General features: G+C 49.5%; 1 protein-coding gene across 2 annotated transcripts in view; it reads right to left on the bottom strand.

Annotated features, from left to right (window-relative positions):
• Window positions 1–29: 29 nt before the first annotated feature.
• The window catches only part of EDC3 (enhancer of mRNA decapping 3), a 51,394-nt gene continuing 35,994 nt past the window's right edge, over window positions 30–15,429 (bottom strand). Inside the window, exons 6-8 of one of the 2 annotated variants that reach the window (XM_024761697.1) lie at window positions 8,958–9,111; window positions 5,123–5,340; window positions 30–2,657 (exon numbers count right to left, since the gene is read on the bottom strand). In XM_024761697.1, coding sequence (XP_024617465.1) covers window positions 2,323–2,657; window positions 5,123–5,340; window positions 8,958–9,111 — 707 coding nt within the window. In that variant the 3' untranslated portion in view covers window positions 30–2,322. The remainder of the gene's footprint in view (window positions 2,658–5,122; window positions 5,341–8,957; window positions 9,112–15,429) is intronic. The other variant, XM_024761696.1, reaches the window with a different exon arrangement.

Raw genomic sequence — 15,429 nt, 5'->3', positions numbered from 1 at the left:
CTGAACAGTCCTAAAAGGGGACTGCAGGCCCCTGTACCTCTCAGCCCCAAGGAGTATAAGGGAGATGGCCCACTGGTTTTACCTATCCTTCCGGCCCTGTCTTTGGCTGGGACTTCCGACTGTTATGTGCCCATGACTTTAACGAAGTGTGAGAAGCGATGCAGGCTCCTCGGGCTGGGGATGCAGTACTTCACTGCAGCGTACCGAGCAGTTTACCACAGAGCACAGGACTCCGTCATTCAGCTTTATTTTCGTGCTGGTTTTTGGTTCCCCAAGAGCTGCAGGAGTGATCGTCTTGGCCACCTGACGGGGGCTCCCTAGGACTGGGCACTGTGGGCAGGTTACCTCTGAAAAGAGCTGAAGAGAGAAGAATCGTGCTTATCTTTACCACCACTGGGGAAGGCCCAGGCTGAGGGCAGGAAGAGGCTCCAGGGCCACCTGGGGAGAAAACAGGGAGAGGCTTGGGCACCAACTCCCAGTGGCCCCTCAACACAAGGCCATCACCCCCAGGGTCACTGTGACTTACTGGAGCAAGCACAGTCTTCTGGGCCAGGGTTCTTCTAGCTCGTTTCTCACTGTACCCAATTAGGAGACCTCACTGCATCAACAGGCAGCCAGAACCTGTTTAATGGCTGCTTACTAAAATGCCTGTAATCCAGCACTGCTCCTCAGATTATGGCCCTGCCTCTAAAGAGAGGGCCCCATTATGGGAGCTCCTTGGCCCTGAGAGTGAGCAGAGGCTCAGGAAGGATACACAGCACGGGGTTCACAGTCGCTGGCCTTCCGCTGCTGGAGACAGTTTAACATCTGAGGGAAGATGATGGGAAAGGAGGGACCAGCCCTCTCTCCCCTGCCTCATCGGCTCCTGCCTATGCTCCTAGAAGAAAAGTGGTAAGTAGCCTGAAACCCATGGTACCAGGGCCTACCCTGTGTCCATGATCCACCCCCTTAACCAGAGTGGGTGGGCACAGCAGAAGGAAGCCTGAAGCCCTGAATCAGGCTTTAAAGCACAAGCCTTTTGCAGGGGCCCCTCTCAGGAACTTCAGGGCACGGCTCCTGTTCTACCAGCCTTCAGGGCCTGGGCCTGTGAACATCTGGGGGCTTAGTGCCTTAGGATCTGAGCAGCAGTGTGTTCCTAAGGCTGAGCCCCACCAGCTAGCTCATCCAGAACTAGCCTCATTTTGGCATCTTTGAGACAGGGTGCTGGCCCTGAGCCCACTCATCTAGAGAAAACAATCATAACGGGTTCAAGGCCCAGACTGTAAAAGCTGGGGTAGAGCCCACATGGGAGGGACGTGCGCCCTGCTCTGGGATCACAGCTGCTGGGGACTATTTCAGGGGAAGGGCAGAGGGGGCAGAAGAGCGTAGGGGGTGTGTGTGCAGGCAAGGAGGGGTGGGGAGTGGTGGCTTAGGACGGAAGCACCAGGGAGCCTCTTCTGGCTCAGCACCAGGCTCCCCCAGAGGCCTCCCCAATACTTAACATTAAAGCTGCACCCTGAGGGGTCTGGCCCCAGACCAGGCAAAGGCTCAGCCCCCAGCTATAGAGTATGGGGTTGGGGGGCACTGCTGGCAAGATGGGCACTGTGGTTCTACAGTAACATAACCTTATACTACCTGTGCTGAAGACAACAGAAAAACAGTAAAAAAAAAATCCCAATACAGTAACACCATTCTGATGCCATTCCCCTTCCCTGCCTCCCAGAGTGATGGAGTGAAAAAAAAACCCCAGCATAAAACTTGGATCAGCTCAAGAGAAAGGGTCAAAAGCCCCCAAATCAACCTGTGGCGGGGCTGAGGGAAGGCCTCAAAGCCCTCAACGGAACGGAGACTGCAAGTCTGCCCTCTAGTGGACAACTGCAGTGCAGCCAGTTCCACGTGATCTGAGGAAGGGCCGCTTAGCTGGGGTTGTGAGGGAAGCAAGGGAGACAGAGCCTCAAGCTCGGCACCAGAGCCAGCTCAGGCCCCAAACAGGGCTGCCCCACCCCTCGAGGCGCTCGCCCAGGCCCAGAGGCTGTAAACGTGACACACAGTCTGTGAGCTGCCTATGTCTGTAAACAAAGCCCCACCTGATCACACAGGGGGCCGAGTGTAGCAATGCCTGGAGCCACTGTGCACGGAGCCTGCCACTCGCCCCGCACACCCAGTAAGAAAGCTTTCCCTGGCTAAGGGCAGGTGACAGGTCTGTTTTAAATATGAGCTGTTCTCTCAAAGAAAGAAACCAAAAAGAGAAAAAACAACAAGGTCCATGAAGCTTCACATCCTTAAGGCGTTCGTTGGCAGGAGCAGCAGGGGACCGCAGGGTCCAGCCTGCCCAGAGCCCTTCTAGGCAGAGTGCAGTGGGATGACAAACTTGCAGCCAAAGGGTGAGTGGTAGCTGATGCCCACCTCCTGGAATACCTGCTGGGGAATGCCGATGTCGCACAAATAGACACGGCCTGCGTGCTCCCCCAGAGGCAGAGGTAAGCCCAGAGCCAGTGACCACTTGGCATCGATGCCCTGTTCGACTTCATGCACAGGAGGGTCTATGCTGAGTACTGGTGCCCGGTTCTGGTTGGCCCAGGCCACGGCTGCTTTGTACCAGGGCTGATCCCGCAGGAAGGCATTCTCGGGACAATCCAGGCAGTTGATCACCAGGTCCACAGGGCTGGTGGGCAGATCTGTAGGTGGAAAGAGTGCCATCTGAAAACCCCTATCAAGTAGCAGCCCAGGCTGGCACTAGAACCATGGTGGCCCCCAAGAGTGTCTTGTTCAGACACCACTCCAATGCCTCTCCAGAGAACAGCCTTCTCAAGGCTGGGTCAGTACTCAGGCCCCGGAAGTGCCAAGGCCTGGTTAGGCCGGGTGCTAGAGACCAAGGGCGTGTCAGCCCGATGGACCACTGTCCTCATGGAGCTCCCAGGCTGAAGCACTGTCCTGCTGGGTGTGCAGAGCTTCTCAGGACACAAGGCCCTTGCCTCCTCCGCATACCTGACTAACTCCCTGGTAAATTACAGGCTCTGGGAAGGTGGGCTCTACTGCCATGTCAGCCCTCGCAGGGAGACCGTGCCTCGGGCTCCGGAGAAATGGGCTGACTGCCATTTGCTGTCCGGCCCAAGAAGTGTGAGAGGCAAGGGCACGCTCATTCTACACCAGGCCGTCCTGCTTCAGACTGCCTGGCCCTGCGGCCCTCTCACTATCACGGAAATGAGTCCTCCTTGCGGCCCAACCTTAACAACGGGGAAGGGATCTATCACTTCTCTCAGGGGTTTTAAAAGGCTTCTCTGCTCTAACCAGGCCTCTGGGACAGTGTAAGAACAGATATCTCAACAAGTATGTAAGCCTTGAGCAGCCCAAGAGGCTAAACTGAGACTAGTGGAAATCAGACCAAACTCAAAGGTGAGCATCCTCAGACTTGCCTCCTGGGGCAGTTGGGACAGAAAGGCTTGTGGGCAGCTAGACGAAGAACCAACTGCCTGGAAAAGGGCATCATGTTACAGATCTCAAGGGGGGAACCCACATACGAGAACCCCTCCCCAGGTCTCAGCCTTAAGTAATGACATATTGCAATTAGAGACTGATGGCTTCCTTACTCAGAACAGGCCACTACGGATGGAGGTGGTGGTGTCCCTGTGGGCCCTGAGGCTCTCAAGAGTGGGAGCGGCAGCTTAGCAGCTTATCTTCCGCATGCCCACAGGAGGAGCCTGGCCTGAGAGTAACGGCAACCTAGAATGGCTTGCGGACATAGCTGAACACACCGTTCTTTCTTTACTTGCCTTTCAGGTACCAGGCCCTCTGGGTTTTCCTTCTCCTTCACTGACCACTCTTTCCCTGTCTCCTTAGCTGGTCTCTCAAGTCCCTGACTTCTATACAAAGAACTCAGTCTAACAACTTCTCTATCTAATCTCTCTTCCTAGGAGACATCTTATCCAGGCTCATTATGGCTTTAAATACCACCCACACACTTGTAACTCCAGACCAGATCCCTTAACTCCAGACTCTTCTCCATCAATCAACATTTCCACCTGCATATCCAACAGGCATCTCTAACTGAGCTTCTGCTCTTCTTCCCCAAACCTCCCCCACCCCCAGCTCTTCCCATCTCAGTGATGGGACCTCCATCCTTCCAGTTACTCAGGCCAAAAACCTTGGAGTCATTCTTAACCCTTCCCTTTCTCTTGTCCCTTACACCCAATCTGTAAACTCTTATCTTCAATATTGCTTCAGAAACTAACCACCTTTCATCACTTCCACGCTGTCTTAGCCACCAACATTTCTCTCTCCAATTATCACAATAGCCTTAATAACTCTCTTTGTAAGCCTACAGTCTGCTCTCAAACAACAGCCATAATGATCATTTGGAACCCGATTTGGATTATATCTTTCTTCTACTAATTCCTCCAGTGACTCTCCATCTCACCCAGAGTAAAAATTCAAACCCTCACAGTGATCCACAGGCCCTTTATGACTGGACCCTGAAATGTCTAAGTCTGCTACCCTCCACCCAACCCTCCAACATTCCGTCTTCCTTCCCTGCCTGCTTTATTTGTCTCCATAACACTTACTGCCATGTGACCTGGAAGAGATATTACTTGTCATCTGTCCTAACCAGAATGTAAGCTCCACGGAAGCATGGATTAAGAAAAAAAATCTGGGACTTCCCTGGTGGCACGGTGGTTAAGACTCCATGCTCCCAATGCAGGGGGCCTGGGTTTGATCCCTGGTCTGGGAACTAGATCCCACATGCATGCCGCAACTAAGAGTTCGCATGCCACAACTAAGGAGCCCGCCTGCCACAGCTAAGACCCAATGCAACCAAATAAATAAATATTTTCTTAGAAAAAAAATCTATCGCCATATCCCCAGTGTCAAAAACAGTGCCCGTTCTGTAAATATCTGTGAAATGAATAAATAGGTCCCCACCTCTCCATTTGAGTAGTGGGAGAAGGAGGAGGGTGAAAGGGATAGGAAGTAGGCAAGTCGACACCAAAGGTATTTATTTCCTTAGACACTAAGACTACTTACGGGCAAAGCATTCTTTACCCTTGTGGTGCTTTTCCACCTGTCACCACTGGGCGGCGCCGCCAGACCAATGAAAGCACCGAGGACGGAGAGGGCCTCAGCCCAGCTCTGTGCAAGTGCTCACCTTTGAGGCTAGACACTTGTTGGCCCTGGGTCTTGCTGAAGAGAGACAGTTCGTTGGTAATGGATTCCAGCATCTTCACGAAGTTGGGCAGGAAGAGGATGACCTGGACATCATGGTTGGCTAGGTGCCTCCCACAGCTGATACCCTGAGCCCCCTTCACATGGGGCCCACATAGCAGGGCCACCGTAGGCCTCTGGTGAACATTTTTGGGATTCAACCTGGAACAGAAGGCAAAGCAGCGTTACCAGCTGCAGACTTGCCAATCCCTTGCATCATATACCAGGCAAGTGCCTCTCGGCACCTACTGCTCTCAGAGTTCTCGCTAGTCCCAGGTTCCAGAGGGGGATGGACAAAATCCACTGAAGGCCAGGTTTACAGGGTGGCACTCCCACTGTCCCACATACCGGTGTCATGTCATCTGCTGGGTCCTCTCATTAGGTAGTTCACCCAGATCTTGTTCCATATGACACTGTTGCCAGAACATTGCTTTCTGACCAAGAACACTTACTGTTCTCACCGTATGACCTATTAGGTCCAAACTCTTCTTAGAAAAGAGGCTTTTCTAACTCTGCAGCCTTCTTTGCTCTTCTTCCCCAACATGTCTGCTCCACTGCAGGAACACTGGTCTCATCAATCTCGGCTGCCCGTGTAAGGTTCTTTCTTGCTTCTGCTCAAACTATTTCCCCTGCCCAGAAACCCCTTCACTTGTGAAACTCTGACCCACCCCTTTTACGATTACTCTGCCTCAACTCCTAAGACACTCACAGCAAGTACCAAAGACGGTAGTTCTAAATCATCCTCAATCAGTTGCCAGTCCAAGTTCTCTTTACTGAGCTGCCAGTAAGCTGATAAGGGCAATGGTGTAGATACTAACAGTACCTATTTCATAGGACGCTGGGTGGATGAATGGATGTAAAGCACTTGTAACAGGAGCCGACACACAAAGTACTCAATCGATGCTGGCACTGTTACACTACTGGTCACAGAGGAGGCAGCAGGCAGGCTAGGGGCTTCCCGGCCTCCTAGGCTGGTAGCGGCCTTGGACACCCACTTCCCGATGAAGTCACTTCCAGCTTCCTGCCGTTCAAAGTTGAGACCTCTCTGGTCTCAGAAAAGCCACAAGTAAGGAGGTTTAGAGGATTAGCCCTAGAGCTGTGCCTGACTCAGTCTGCCCCCAGGGCAGGAAGGGAAGGGGAGATGAACAGCAAGAAAGAGGCTTAGGCCCCTGCTTAGGGGCGGAGCAGTGACAGTCACTTACTCTTTTTCCCCAAAGAGAGGAAGACAGATGTTGTCAAGCCAAAGAGGAAACCCCCACTCCCCAAATAAATTTGGGGCAATCTGGTAATGTACTTTACATATACACCGAGTCATTCATTTCCCTCACCATGTTTGCATCTTACGGAAATATGACGAGTACTTCTCCCTTCACGCAGATACTGTGGAGTTCTGGCATCTGACTCACCCGTGTCTGTTCCCTAAATGGACTCTCCCTCTCACAGAGGCATCCCCATCAGAGGACTCAAAACGGACCACGGCACCCACATACCCAACGGCAGGGTCAGAGTATAGGCACTGCAGACCTGGCCCCACCGTGAACCAGCAATGTCACGTGGGCCAAGTTTTTCTGCTCTCTGAGCCTTAGCTTTGCTCATCTTAAAACCTGGGTTACTATTTACCTTCGAGGTGAAGCTATGAGGATCAGATTAAATGCTGTTGTGAAAGCACAGTGCAAAAATGCATGGTACTTGACACACATGAAACTGATTACCGTGGTATCTTTCTCAAAGGAAAACCAGCAACTGCTGCAAACGACAGGAGATGGCCCTTCTGAGAGTTCAGACACTGAAAGAACAGACAGGCGCAAGGACAGCCAACTCCAAGAAGCTGACTAGAGGAATGTGACTTGGGGAGGACATTCAGATCCTGCCCCCAAACTGCTGGGAAGCCACTTAATGGCCTCAAATACTCCCAGGAAGAGGTTATTCCTCAAGTTGCCCCAATGGCTGCTCTGGGAGAAGGTTCAATGGTCATCAGACCCAAGGGCAGGATACTCCTTCAGAGAGCAGCTTGCACTACTTCCTCCTTTGCGGTCTCCAACTGGCTCTTTCCTGGCAGAGGAGAGGCCAGGGAACCAGGCTGGGAAGCAGGCCTAAATCAAGGGACAAGGAGGAATGAACACAATGCTACAGGGTGAGGGGAGAGGAGAAGCCAGGAGGGGAAATCTCACAGCCAGCGTGGATCACTTTAGACACCACTCTCCCGCAAGGCTACCAAAGTCCTCCTCTTTATTGACAAATACAGCAGATACCTGTCAACTCTAATTGTGCTTGCGCTCTCAGCATCGCCATTGCTGACCACCCCTTTATTCCTCAAATACCATTCCTTTGGTTCTTAAACACTACCCTCTTGGTTCTCTTACCTCTCGGGCTTTAAACTTTCTTAGCTAGTTTGGAAGGCTCCTCATCTCTTAACTCTGCTTTAATGCTAATGTTCCCCAGAATTCCACCCTGGGCCCTTTCCTCCCTTTACACCCTCTCCTTAGAGGAGCTTGCCTATTCTTATACCATGTATCAGATGATGACTTCCAGATCTTTATCTTCTGCTCAGACCTTTTTCTAAACTTCAGATCCCGACTGCCAATGGTTTACTGGATGTCTCACAGGCCTCCTAAACCCAACATATCCAAAACAAAATCCACCATCTCCCCCAAACCTGCTCCTCTTCCCACGTTCCTTATCACAGTGAATGCTATCACTAGCCAACCAGATGTCCATGCTAGAATGCTTTAAGTTCAGTGATCACCAACACTTCACTTTCTATCACCTTCCATATCCATTCAATACCCTGCCCTGCTGATCTTACCTTTAAAAATTCCCTCATCCACCCACTTCTCTGATCCCTACTTCCCTGCTTGGGGCCACCATCACCTGGCCCCTGGCTCAGTTTTCTAACTGGTCTCATGGCCCCAGTCTTGCCTCCTCCTTTAATCTACTTGGCCAAAGTCACCTTTTTGAAACACAAGACTAACCACGTTACAGCACTACTGAAATCCCTTTAGCAGCTCCCTGCCTCTCAGCTGTACCAAAGCCCTACTTTCCAGCCACACAAAATGACTTATGGATCCACGGTCTCCTGATCCTTTCTGCCCTCGGCACACGCTTGTTACTTTTCCCCCTTGCTCTGTAGGACTCAGTTTGGATGTCACTGCTCTAGGAAGGGTGAGTGGCTTCTCCAGCCTGGAGTAGAAATGTGGCTTCCTGGAGAGGCTTCTGTTTCCTCGACCACAGCACTGGACTTTCTGGAGACCTCACTAGGCTACTGGAGGACAGGAGCAGTATTTTCTTATTCTTTGTATCCCTAGCCCTAGCACAAGGTCTGGTACATGGTATCAGTAAACATCCACAAAACTAAGCACTGCCCCTGATACAGCAGCCTAAAAGGGCAAGTGGAAAGGTACCAAAGTCTAGCTCTCAGATATGGAACTCAGGATTGATTTTTACCCCAGCCCTCTGAGTGAATGGCGAGTTCCAAAGGCTGGGTCTCTGAAGGTTCTTAGAAAGCAAGCCTCTGGTAGTCAGCAGGGGTCTGAGAGTCAGCTGTTACCACGAAGGAAGGATCAAAGGGTGGTTTGCTGGGAGAAGAATGAGGACTTCCAGGACAAGGGTGAGAGAGGCAAACAAAAACCTTGTAGCATCCCGGAAAGTGACTTCACAGAGGTACTCACGTTAGAGGAGCGGCCACGGTCTGATGAACTCTGTGCGTGACGCACGGTGGTGGTGCTAAGGCAGAGCCACATCACCCCACACTCAGCTCCCACCGGTCTGGAGGCATTTACCTGTTGGGTCCTCCGAGTAGGGTCAGTGCCATCTGACTGGCACACACGCCTGTCATCTCCAGTCTCCGCTCCAGAGTCAAGCCATGCTTCTCAGCCACAGACAACAGCTTTTTATGCAGCTCATAGGAAATACTTGGGACAACCAGGCCAGAGTCTGCAGTTTGAAAGGAGGTGAGGAAAAAGGGCAAGTGACTACAGGAAACCAGCTCCACAAGTGGGTGTAGTTGATCTGTGAAAGCCAAGACTTTAAGACTGACCCTCCCCAGCCCACCTGCCTAATCTGGGACTTAGGCATGCTATGCAGCTCTCCAGAGCTCCAGCAGTGCGTGGGGAACTGAGCAACAACCCGTTCAGGTTACCACAGAGCAGGGATGAACTTAAACTCTTAGAAGTGTAGCTTTAGACCACAAAGGCCAAATCCATGAAGATGTATTTGGTACTATCAAGAAAAGGCTGCAATCTATCAACCGCATTAGAAGAAAACATGCTTTTCTCAAAGTGGGGGAAATGCCATTCCCGGCAGTGAGGTTTTCCTCACAAGCAGACCCCTTATCCTTCCCCAGAGTGGAAGAGACACTAGCTAACCCCTCCTGACCCTCTTGGTCCCTGCTGTTCAATTTCAAGGCAGGATGACTTGTTCATCCCATCTGCTCCCCACATCTTCTTCCTCCTACTGTCCTCTACTTAGCCCTTCCTTTTGGCTGAAGAAATTCAACTAGGAACTTGCTTTCTTAAATAATTTTGTCATTTTCTCCCCAATACTCTTACCACAGGGAAAGAGTACACGGAAAGTAACCTATGGCTTGCTTTAAGCTACTCAGAAGAATCTTCTACTCACCATAAACAAACAGAACTCTATAAAGGTTAGGGAGAATCACAGTCATTGAACGTACACCATGGAAAGTACTGATACCTGGTTTTACAAGGTCAAAGTCTGCAGCAGCTGGGTACACTTGAAGGAGTCCACAGTATTATACGTATCAGTAGCAAGGTGCCGTTTCAGGGCCCAGAAAACCAGGACAGGAAAGAAACAGCAAAGTCAAAAATTGTGATCTTTTGCCTTGACAACTAATGCCATCTTACAAAGGCTAAAGTCACTGGGCTGGCCCCAAGGGAGCAAACCCTCTGCCAAACAGCCCCATGCGGCCTCACTGGCAGACCAAGAAACACAGATTCCAATCAGCAAGTCATCGTGGGATTGCATGTAATTAGTTTTGTCTGGCTGGATCACATGCCTTTTCAGATCCTGTGTCCTCATCTATACTGGACTGCAAACTCCTCAAAGTAGGGAAATAAGCCTCTTACCTCCTCAGCCCCCACCTCAGTTATACTGTCCCAGCTGTAGTTATTTACCAATAGAGGCAAGTTCTCATCAGGTACTCAAACGTATAAATGATGCAAACCTACTGCTATTTGTAGTGTGGCTTACTTAACTCTAAGGCAGAAGTTTTCAGAAAGCGCGCCATCATCCTGTTGGTTCCAGAGCCCTGTACAGAAAAACTTTTCTTCCTCACTGATCCTTTCGGGAGAAATTTCTTGAGGTTCTTTCTGTCAGATATCCAATCCTTCCTACGTGGATTCTTAAAACCACACAGAATTAGGCTGTGGCTATACATTTTAACAACAGAAATCCAAGGATAAAGACTGAACTTAAAGCACCCACGTCTGTATCCTTTCAAGGGAAGGCAAAATAATAATAACTTAATGTAATAATAAAATAAAAACCATCTCCATGTCAAAATTCACACTATCCTGTCGGTTAATTGACCCCTTCCACCTGTATGAGTCCTACTCCTGCCTGGGGCAGACAACGAACAGTGAGCTTTGCCTCTCCCCTCCCCCTTTGTGAAATGTCAGTCATTGATATCCCGGATGCTGATGCTGGAGGCTGTAGCCTCACCCTGACCTTGCAAGTCAACCACTGATTAAAAGAGCCATTTCTTATGACCTGCTCCAGACATGCATACGTTATCAGAACTAATTAGGAACCACTGATAGCAGTGTGAAAAAGCTGAATGAATTCTCAGGAGTCCTAAGCCACTAACAACCCTAAACCTGTCAGACAAGTCATGCACCTGCCTACTTCAAACACCCTCTTCACCTGCAGAGTCACGCAAGGGAGAGCTTTCCCTCCAGTCCGTGCGTTTCTTCACCTACGTACTCCCTTCCTGGTGAATTTGAAACAGGTCAGGGCAGTGAGTCTTGGGCCTGCCACCCCACTAATCAAACTTTCTTTCTGGGACTAGGTCTTGTGCTGTGCGTATAGGCACCCCCTCTCCAGTTCTGAGGGCTCTCTGGGGGCAGGCTGAGTGTTTTCTGCTACCTTTCTCCTCAGTCTTAGGGGTACAAAACTCATGGCACAGGCGGAGAGTTGACTCCACTCTGGCTGGCTGAATGCTGCAGCTGGAAACTGTGTGTCTATTACAGCTCACCGATTTGTGCTGCACGGAAGGGGTCCTGTTGATGAACTGGCATGTTTGGTAGCCTAGGGAAAGGTATGGCCAGGAATCCTTTCTTCTTAGTCTGCCGGTCGCAGGGTCTAGGACTTCACTGTATTCTACTCTGTATCTCTGAAAGGAACATGCTAGCACCACAAAATGTTCCTTTTCAACATTTACACACAGAGTCCAACCAGTCAGACTGGCTTATCAGAAACAGGCAGAGGGAATAAAATAAACTCCAAAGGAAGGGAACCAAGAGCATAGCGTGTAAACTGCAAACAATAACATCGCCAAAGCCTGAACATGGGCCAAGCCCAATTATGTTTCGGTTGGAAGGTGGATCTTTATTGTTTGGGAACCAAGGCAGTAACATTAGTTGGTAGGGCTTCTCTTAATATTAATATGTACTTTAGAGCTGTCAGTGAAACAAGAGAAAGATATAATTATAGCCAGTTCGTGACAAGCAGAGCACTTCTTAGGATCTGATTAATCTTAGGATATCAAGGAAAACGGCTTAAGCACACCCAGTACAGGCCAAGAGAGAAGATGCCTCCTCCCCGCACAGCTCATTCCACAGCTTGAAGCAGGGCCACGGAGCCTCGTGTGCTGCCCCTTCTTCATGTCTTTGTCACTTCCGCACTGCTCCTTACAGTACATACTATTTGGGGCCTTTCCCTCCCTTACGGACACATATGCATGTCCTCACACCCTCCATCGCACTTGCCCACCCTCAAGACACCTTCTAGCACCACGTCTAAGCCTTCCCCCGCAGCCTCTGCATGTACATTCCCTCCCTGTCCTTCCTACCTCCCAGCCTTTCTGTTGTGTAACAAGGCTCCCACAACAAAGTGTCATCTCAAATCCAAACTCAATCCTCACACTGGCATGGACTTTTAGTTGGAAAGGCTGTGCGTATCCTATGTCTTATCAATGAGGAGCACAGCCCATTACTGGGCATGGGGATTTCTCCAGGACTATGAATTCTGATTCCATTCTGTGGTGGTCACACAACTGGGTGGCGATATCAGACGAGTTCTTTTTTGGAGTATAAAACAACTGGTAAACTCATACCTTTAGACCCAATGTACAGCAAGCCCCTGTAGATTTATATTAAGGTTGCCACAAAATGCAATTTGGTGTCAAGAGTACCTTTGAAAGAAGAATTTATTACGAGAAACCTAAATACCCCTAGTACTCTTCACTGGGGTCCACAAGGCATCCCGTGATCTGGCCCCTGTGTACTTCAGCCCCTTTACCTCGGGCCTCAACCTGTACCACGCTCTGGGCATCGGGGCTGCCTTCTGGTTCCTCAGTACTCCAGGTTCCTCCCCGCCTCAGGAAGCACGTCCCCTCACGTGCTTTCCCTCTTCCGGCACTCTCTTCTCTCTTCCAATGCTCCCTGACACCACACATGGCAGGCTCCTCATTCTTCAGGTCTCAGTTTAAATATCCCTCAGTCTCAGCATGCTGCCTACCTGCTTCACTGTACTTAATACAACTTGTAAATAACTCTTTTTCCTTTTGGACTATCTACTCTGCTAAACTGTAAGCTCCCTGAGGGCAGTAACTGTGTCTGTCTTGTTCACTGCTGTATCTCCTTCCTCTCCACTGTGCCTTCAGTGCACAATGCCTAGTGGAGGGGCTACATAAATGTGTTGAATTAAAGAATGAATGTGAAGGAAACCTGTATAACAGCCTCAGGGCACTCCTCTCTGCAGCTGGGTAAGAGTCCAGCTGTAACCAAAGGCAAGTGTGGGTAAGATGTTTCTGACTCTTTCCCCACTTCTTCCTTCCCCCATTAACAACTAGAACAACCTCCTATCCACACTGGACCTCATTCCCTCAGGTTAAAGCTCTACTGGAACAAGCTTTGGACTCAAGAGGTAAAGGACTTCCTGACAAGATTACTCACTAATTACAAAGGGGAAAAGTATCTTTACAAGGAAGAAAGCTGTTGGACAACACCTTACCGAGAGATCAAACTAGCCTCAGTGATGGGACAAAGTGACGCTGTGTACTGTATGATGTAATGCTCCAAGAGAGACAGAGTCCCACCAAAATCCTGGAAAAAAGGTTTAACGTGAATCACATCAAAAGGAAACAATCAATAAATCAAAACCAATGGTTATTCTGCAAATCAACTGGCCTAGACTCTTCACAAATGTCAATATCAAAAAAGACACCAAAAGTTGTGGGAACTGTCCTGGTTAAAGGAAATGAAAGAGATCTGACAACTACATGTAATATGCAATGGCTGATTAAAAATACAACTATAGGGACTTCCCTAGTGGCGCAGTGGTTAAGAATCTACCTGCCAATGCAGGGGACACGGGTTCGAGCCCTGGTCCGGGAAGATCCCACGTGCTGAGGAGCAGCTAAGCCCGTGTGCCACAACTACCGAGCCTGCGCTCCAGAGCCCGCGAGCCACAACTACCGAAGCCCGTGCACCTAGAGCCCGTGCTCTGCAACAAAAGAAGCCACTGCAATGAGAAGCCTGCGCACCGCAACAGAGAGTAGCCCCCGCTCGCTGCAACTAGAGAAAGCCTGCGCACAGCAGTGAAGACCCAACGCAGCCAAAAAATAAATGAGTTAAAAAAAAACAACAACAACTATAAAGGACGTGATTGGGACAACTGGAAAGCTCTGCATATGGAATTAAATAATACTTCTGTATTAATTTTAAATTTCCTGAGAGCAATCTTGCAGCGTGCCTGTAGAGAGCAACATCCTACCGCATACATACGGAAGTATTTAGGGGTGAGATGTAATGAGTGCAGCTAAATCTCAAGTTGTTCAGGGGGGTGTGTGTGTGTGTGTGCATTTATATAAAGTAAATGTGGCAAAATGTTAACTGGTGAATCTAAATGAAGGACATATGGTTGTTCATTATACTATTCTAGCACCTTTTCTGAAAGTTTGAATTTTTTACTCAATATAAAAAGTTGGAGAGAAAAAAGAGTAAAGTGCCTCCAAATGTGATCAACAAATGTTTGCAGAGTAATAATACGTCAAGCCAGTGGTGGTCGGGGGGAGTGGCAGGAAACAGAATAAATAAAAAGAGTATGAAAACAAACCACATTCCCAGTCTCACAACCTAGCTGGAAACAAAAAATATATATGTGCAAATATCGGAGAAAAAAACTGTGTTATCCTGAGCACAAGTGTAAAATAGGAATTTCAAACCAGGAGCTGCAGGTAGTGTCAGATCCTCCATCGGAACCATGCCTCGCAAGACAGACAGAATTACAGTCACAATGATAGAAAAGGGAGCACACTTGAGGTGGCGGAGGAACCATGAACAAAGTTACAGAGGCTGGAAGGGTGTGACATGAGCAGATGAAAACTACCCTGCTTGGAGCCCAGAGACTGACGTGAAGGATAGTTTAGAGTAGTGGGCAGGGCCAGACTTCAGAAGGCATTAAAAGCCAAGTTGTTTTATACAGGATGAAGTTGACAGGGCTAGAAAATGAGGGCAGAAGGCCATGTAGAATTGATTTCAAGGGACAAAGGGAACCTGTGGTGTAGCATAAAAAAGTAAAAGGTCGAGCTTCCCTGGTGGTGCAGTGGTTAAGAATCCTCCTGCCAATGCAGGGGACATGGGTTTGAATCCTGGTCCGGGAGGATCCCGTGTGCCGCGGAGCAACTAAGCCCGTGTGCCACAACTACTGAGCCTGCGCTCTAGAGCCCACAAGCCACAACTACTGAAGCCTGTGTGCCTAGAGCCTGTGCTCTGCAACAGGGGAGGCCACTGCGGTGGGAGGCCCGTGCACCGCAACGAGGAGTGGCCCCCGCTCGCCTCAGCTAGAGGGAGACTGCACGCAGCAACAAAGACCCAACGCAGCCAAAAATAAAATTAATTAATTAATTAAAAAAAAAAAAGTAAAAGGTCATGACAATTTTAAGGACCACTGAGGAAGAAGAGAATCCAGAGTCAGAATGAATACTGAGGATAAAGGAAAACTCCTTGTCAGAAGGAATCACTGTGTCATTAAATTAGAAAAAAAATGGCCTCCAGGGTTCTTTCTAGTCAT

This window comes from Neophocaena asiaeorientalis, unplaced genomic scaffold (assembly GCF_003031525.2).
Source record: "Neophocaena asiaeorientalis asiaeorientalis breed wild unplaced genomic scaffold, Neophocaena_asiaeorientalis_V1.1 scaffold54, whole genome shotgun sequence".
Classification (NCBI taxonomy): domain Eukaryota; kingdom Metazoa; phylum Chordata; class Mammalia; order Artiodactyla; family Phocoenidae; genus Neophocaena; species Neophocaena asiaeorientalis.
Note: the sequence above shows the minus strand (reverse complement) of the source record. Positions and strands in the feature narration are given on the sequence as shown.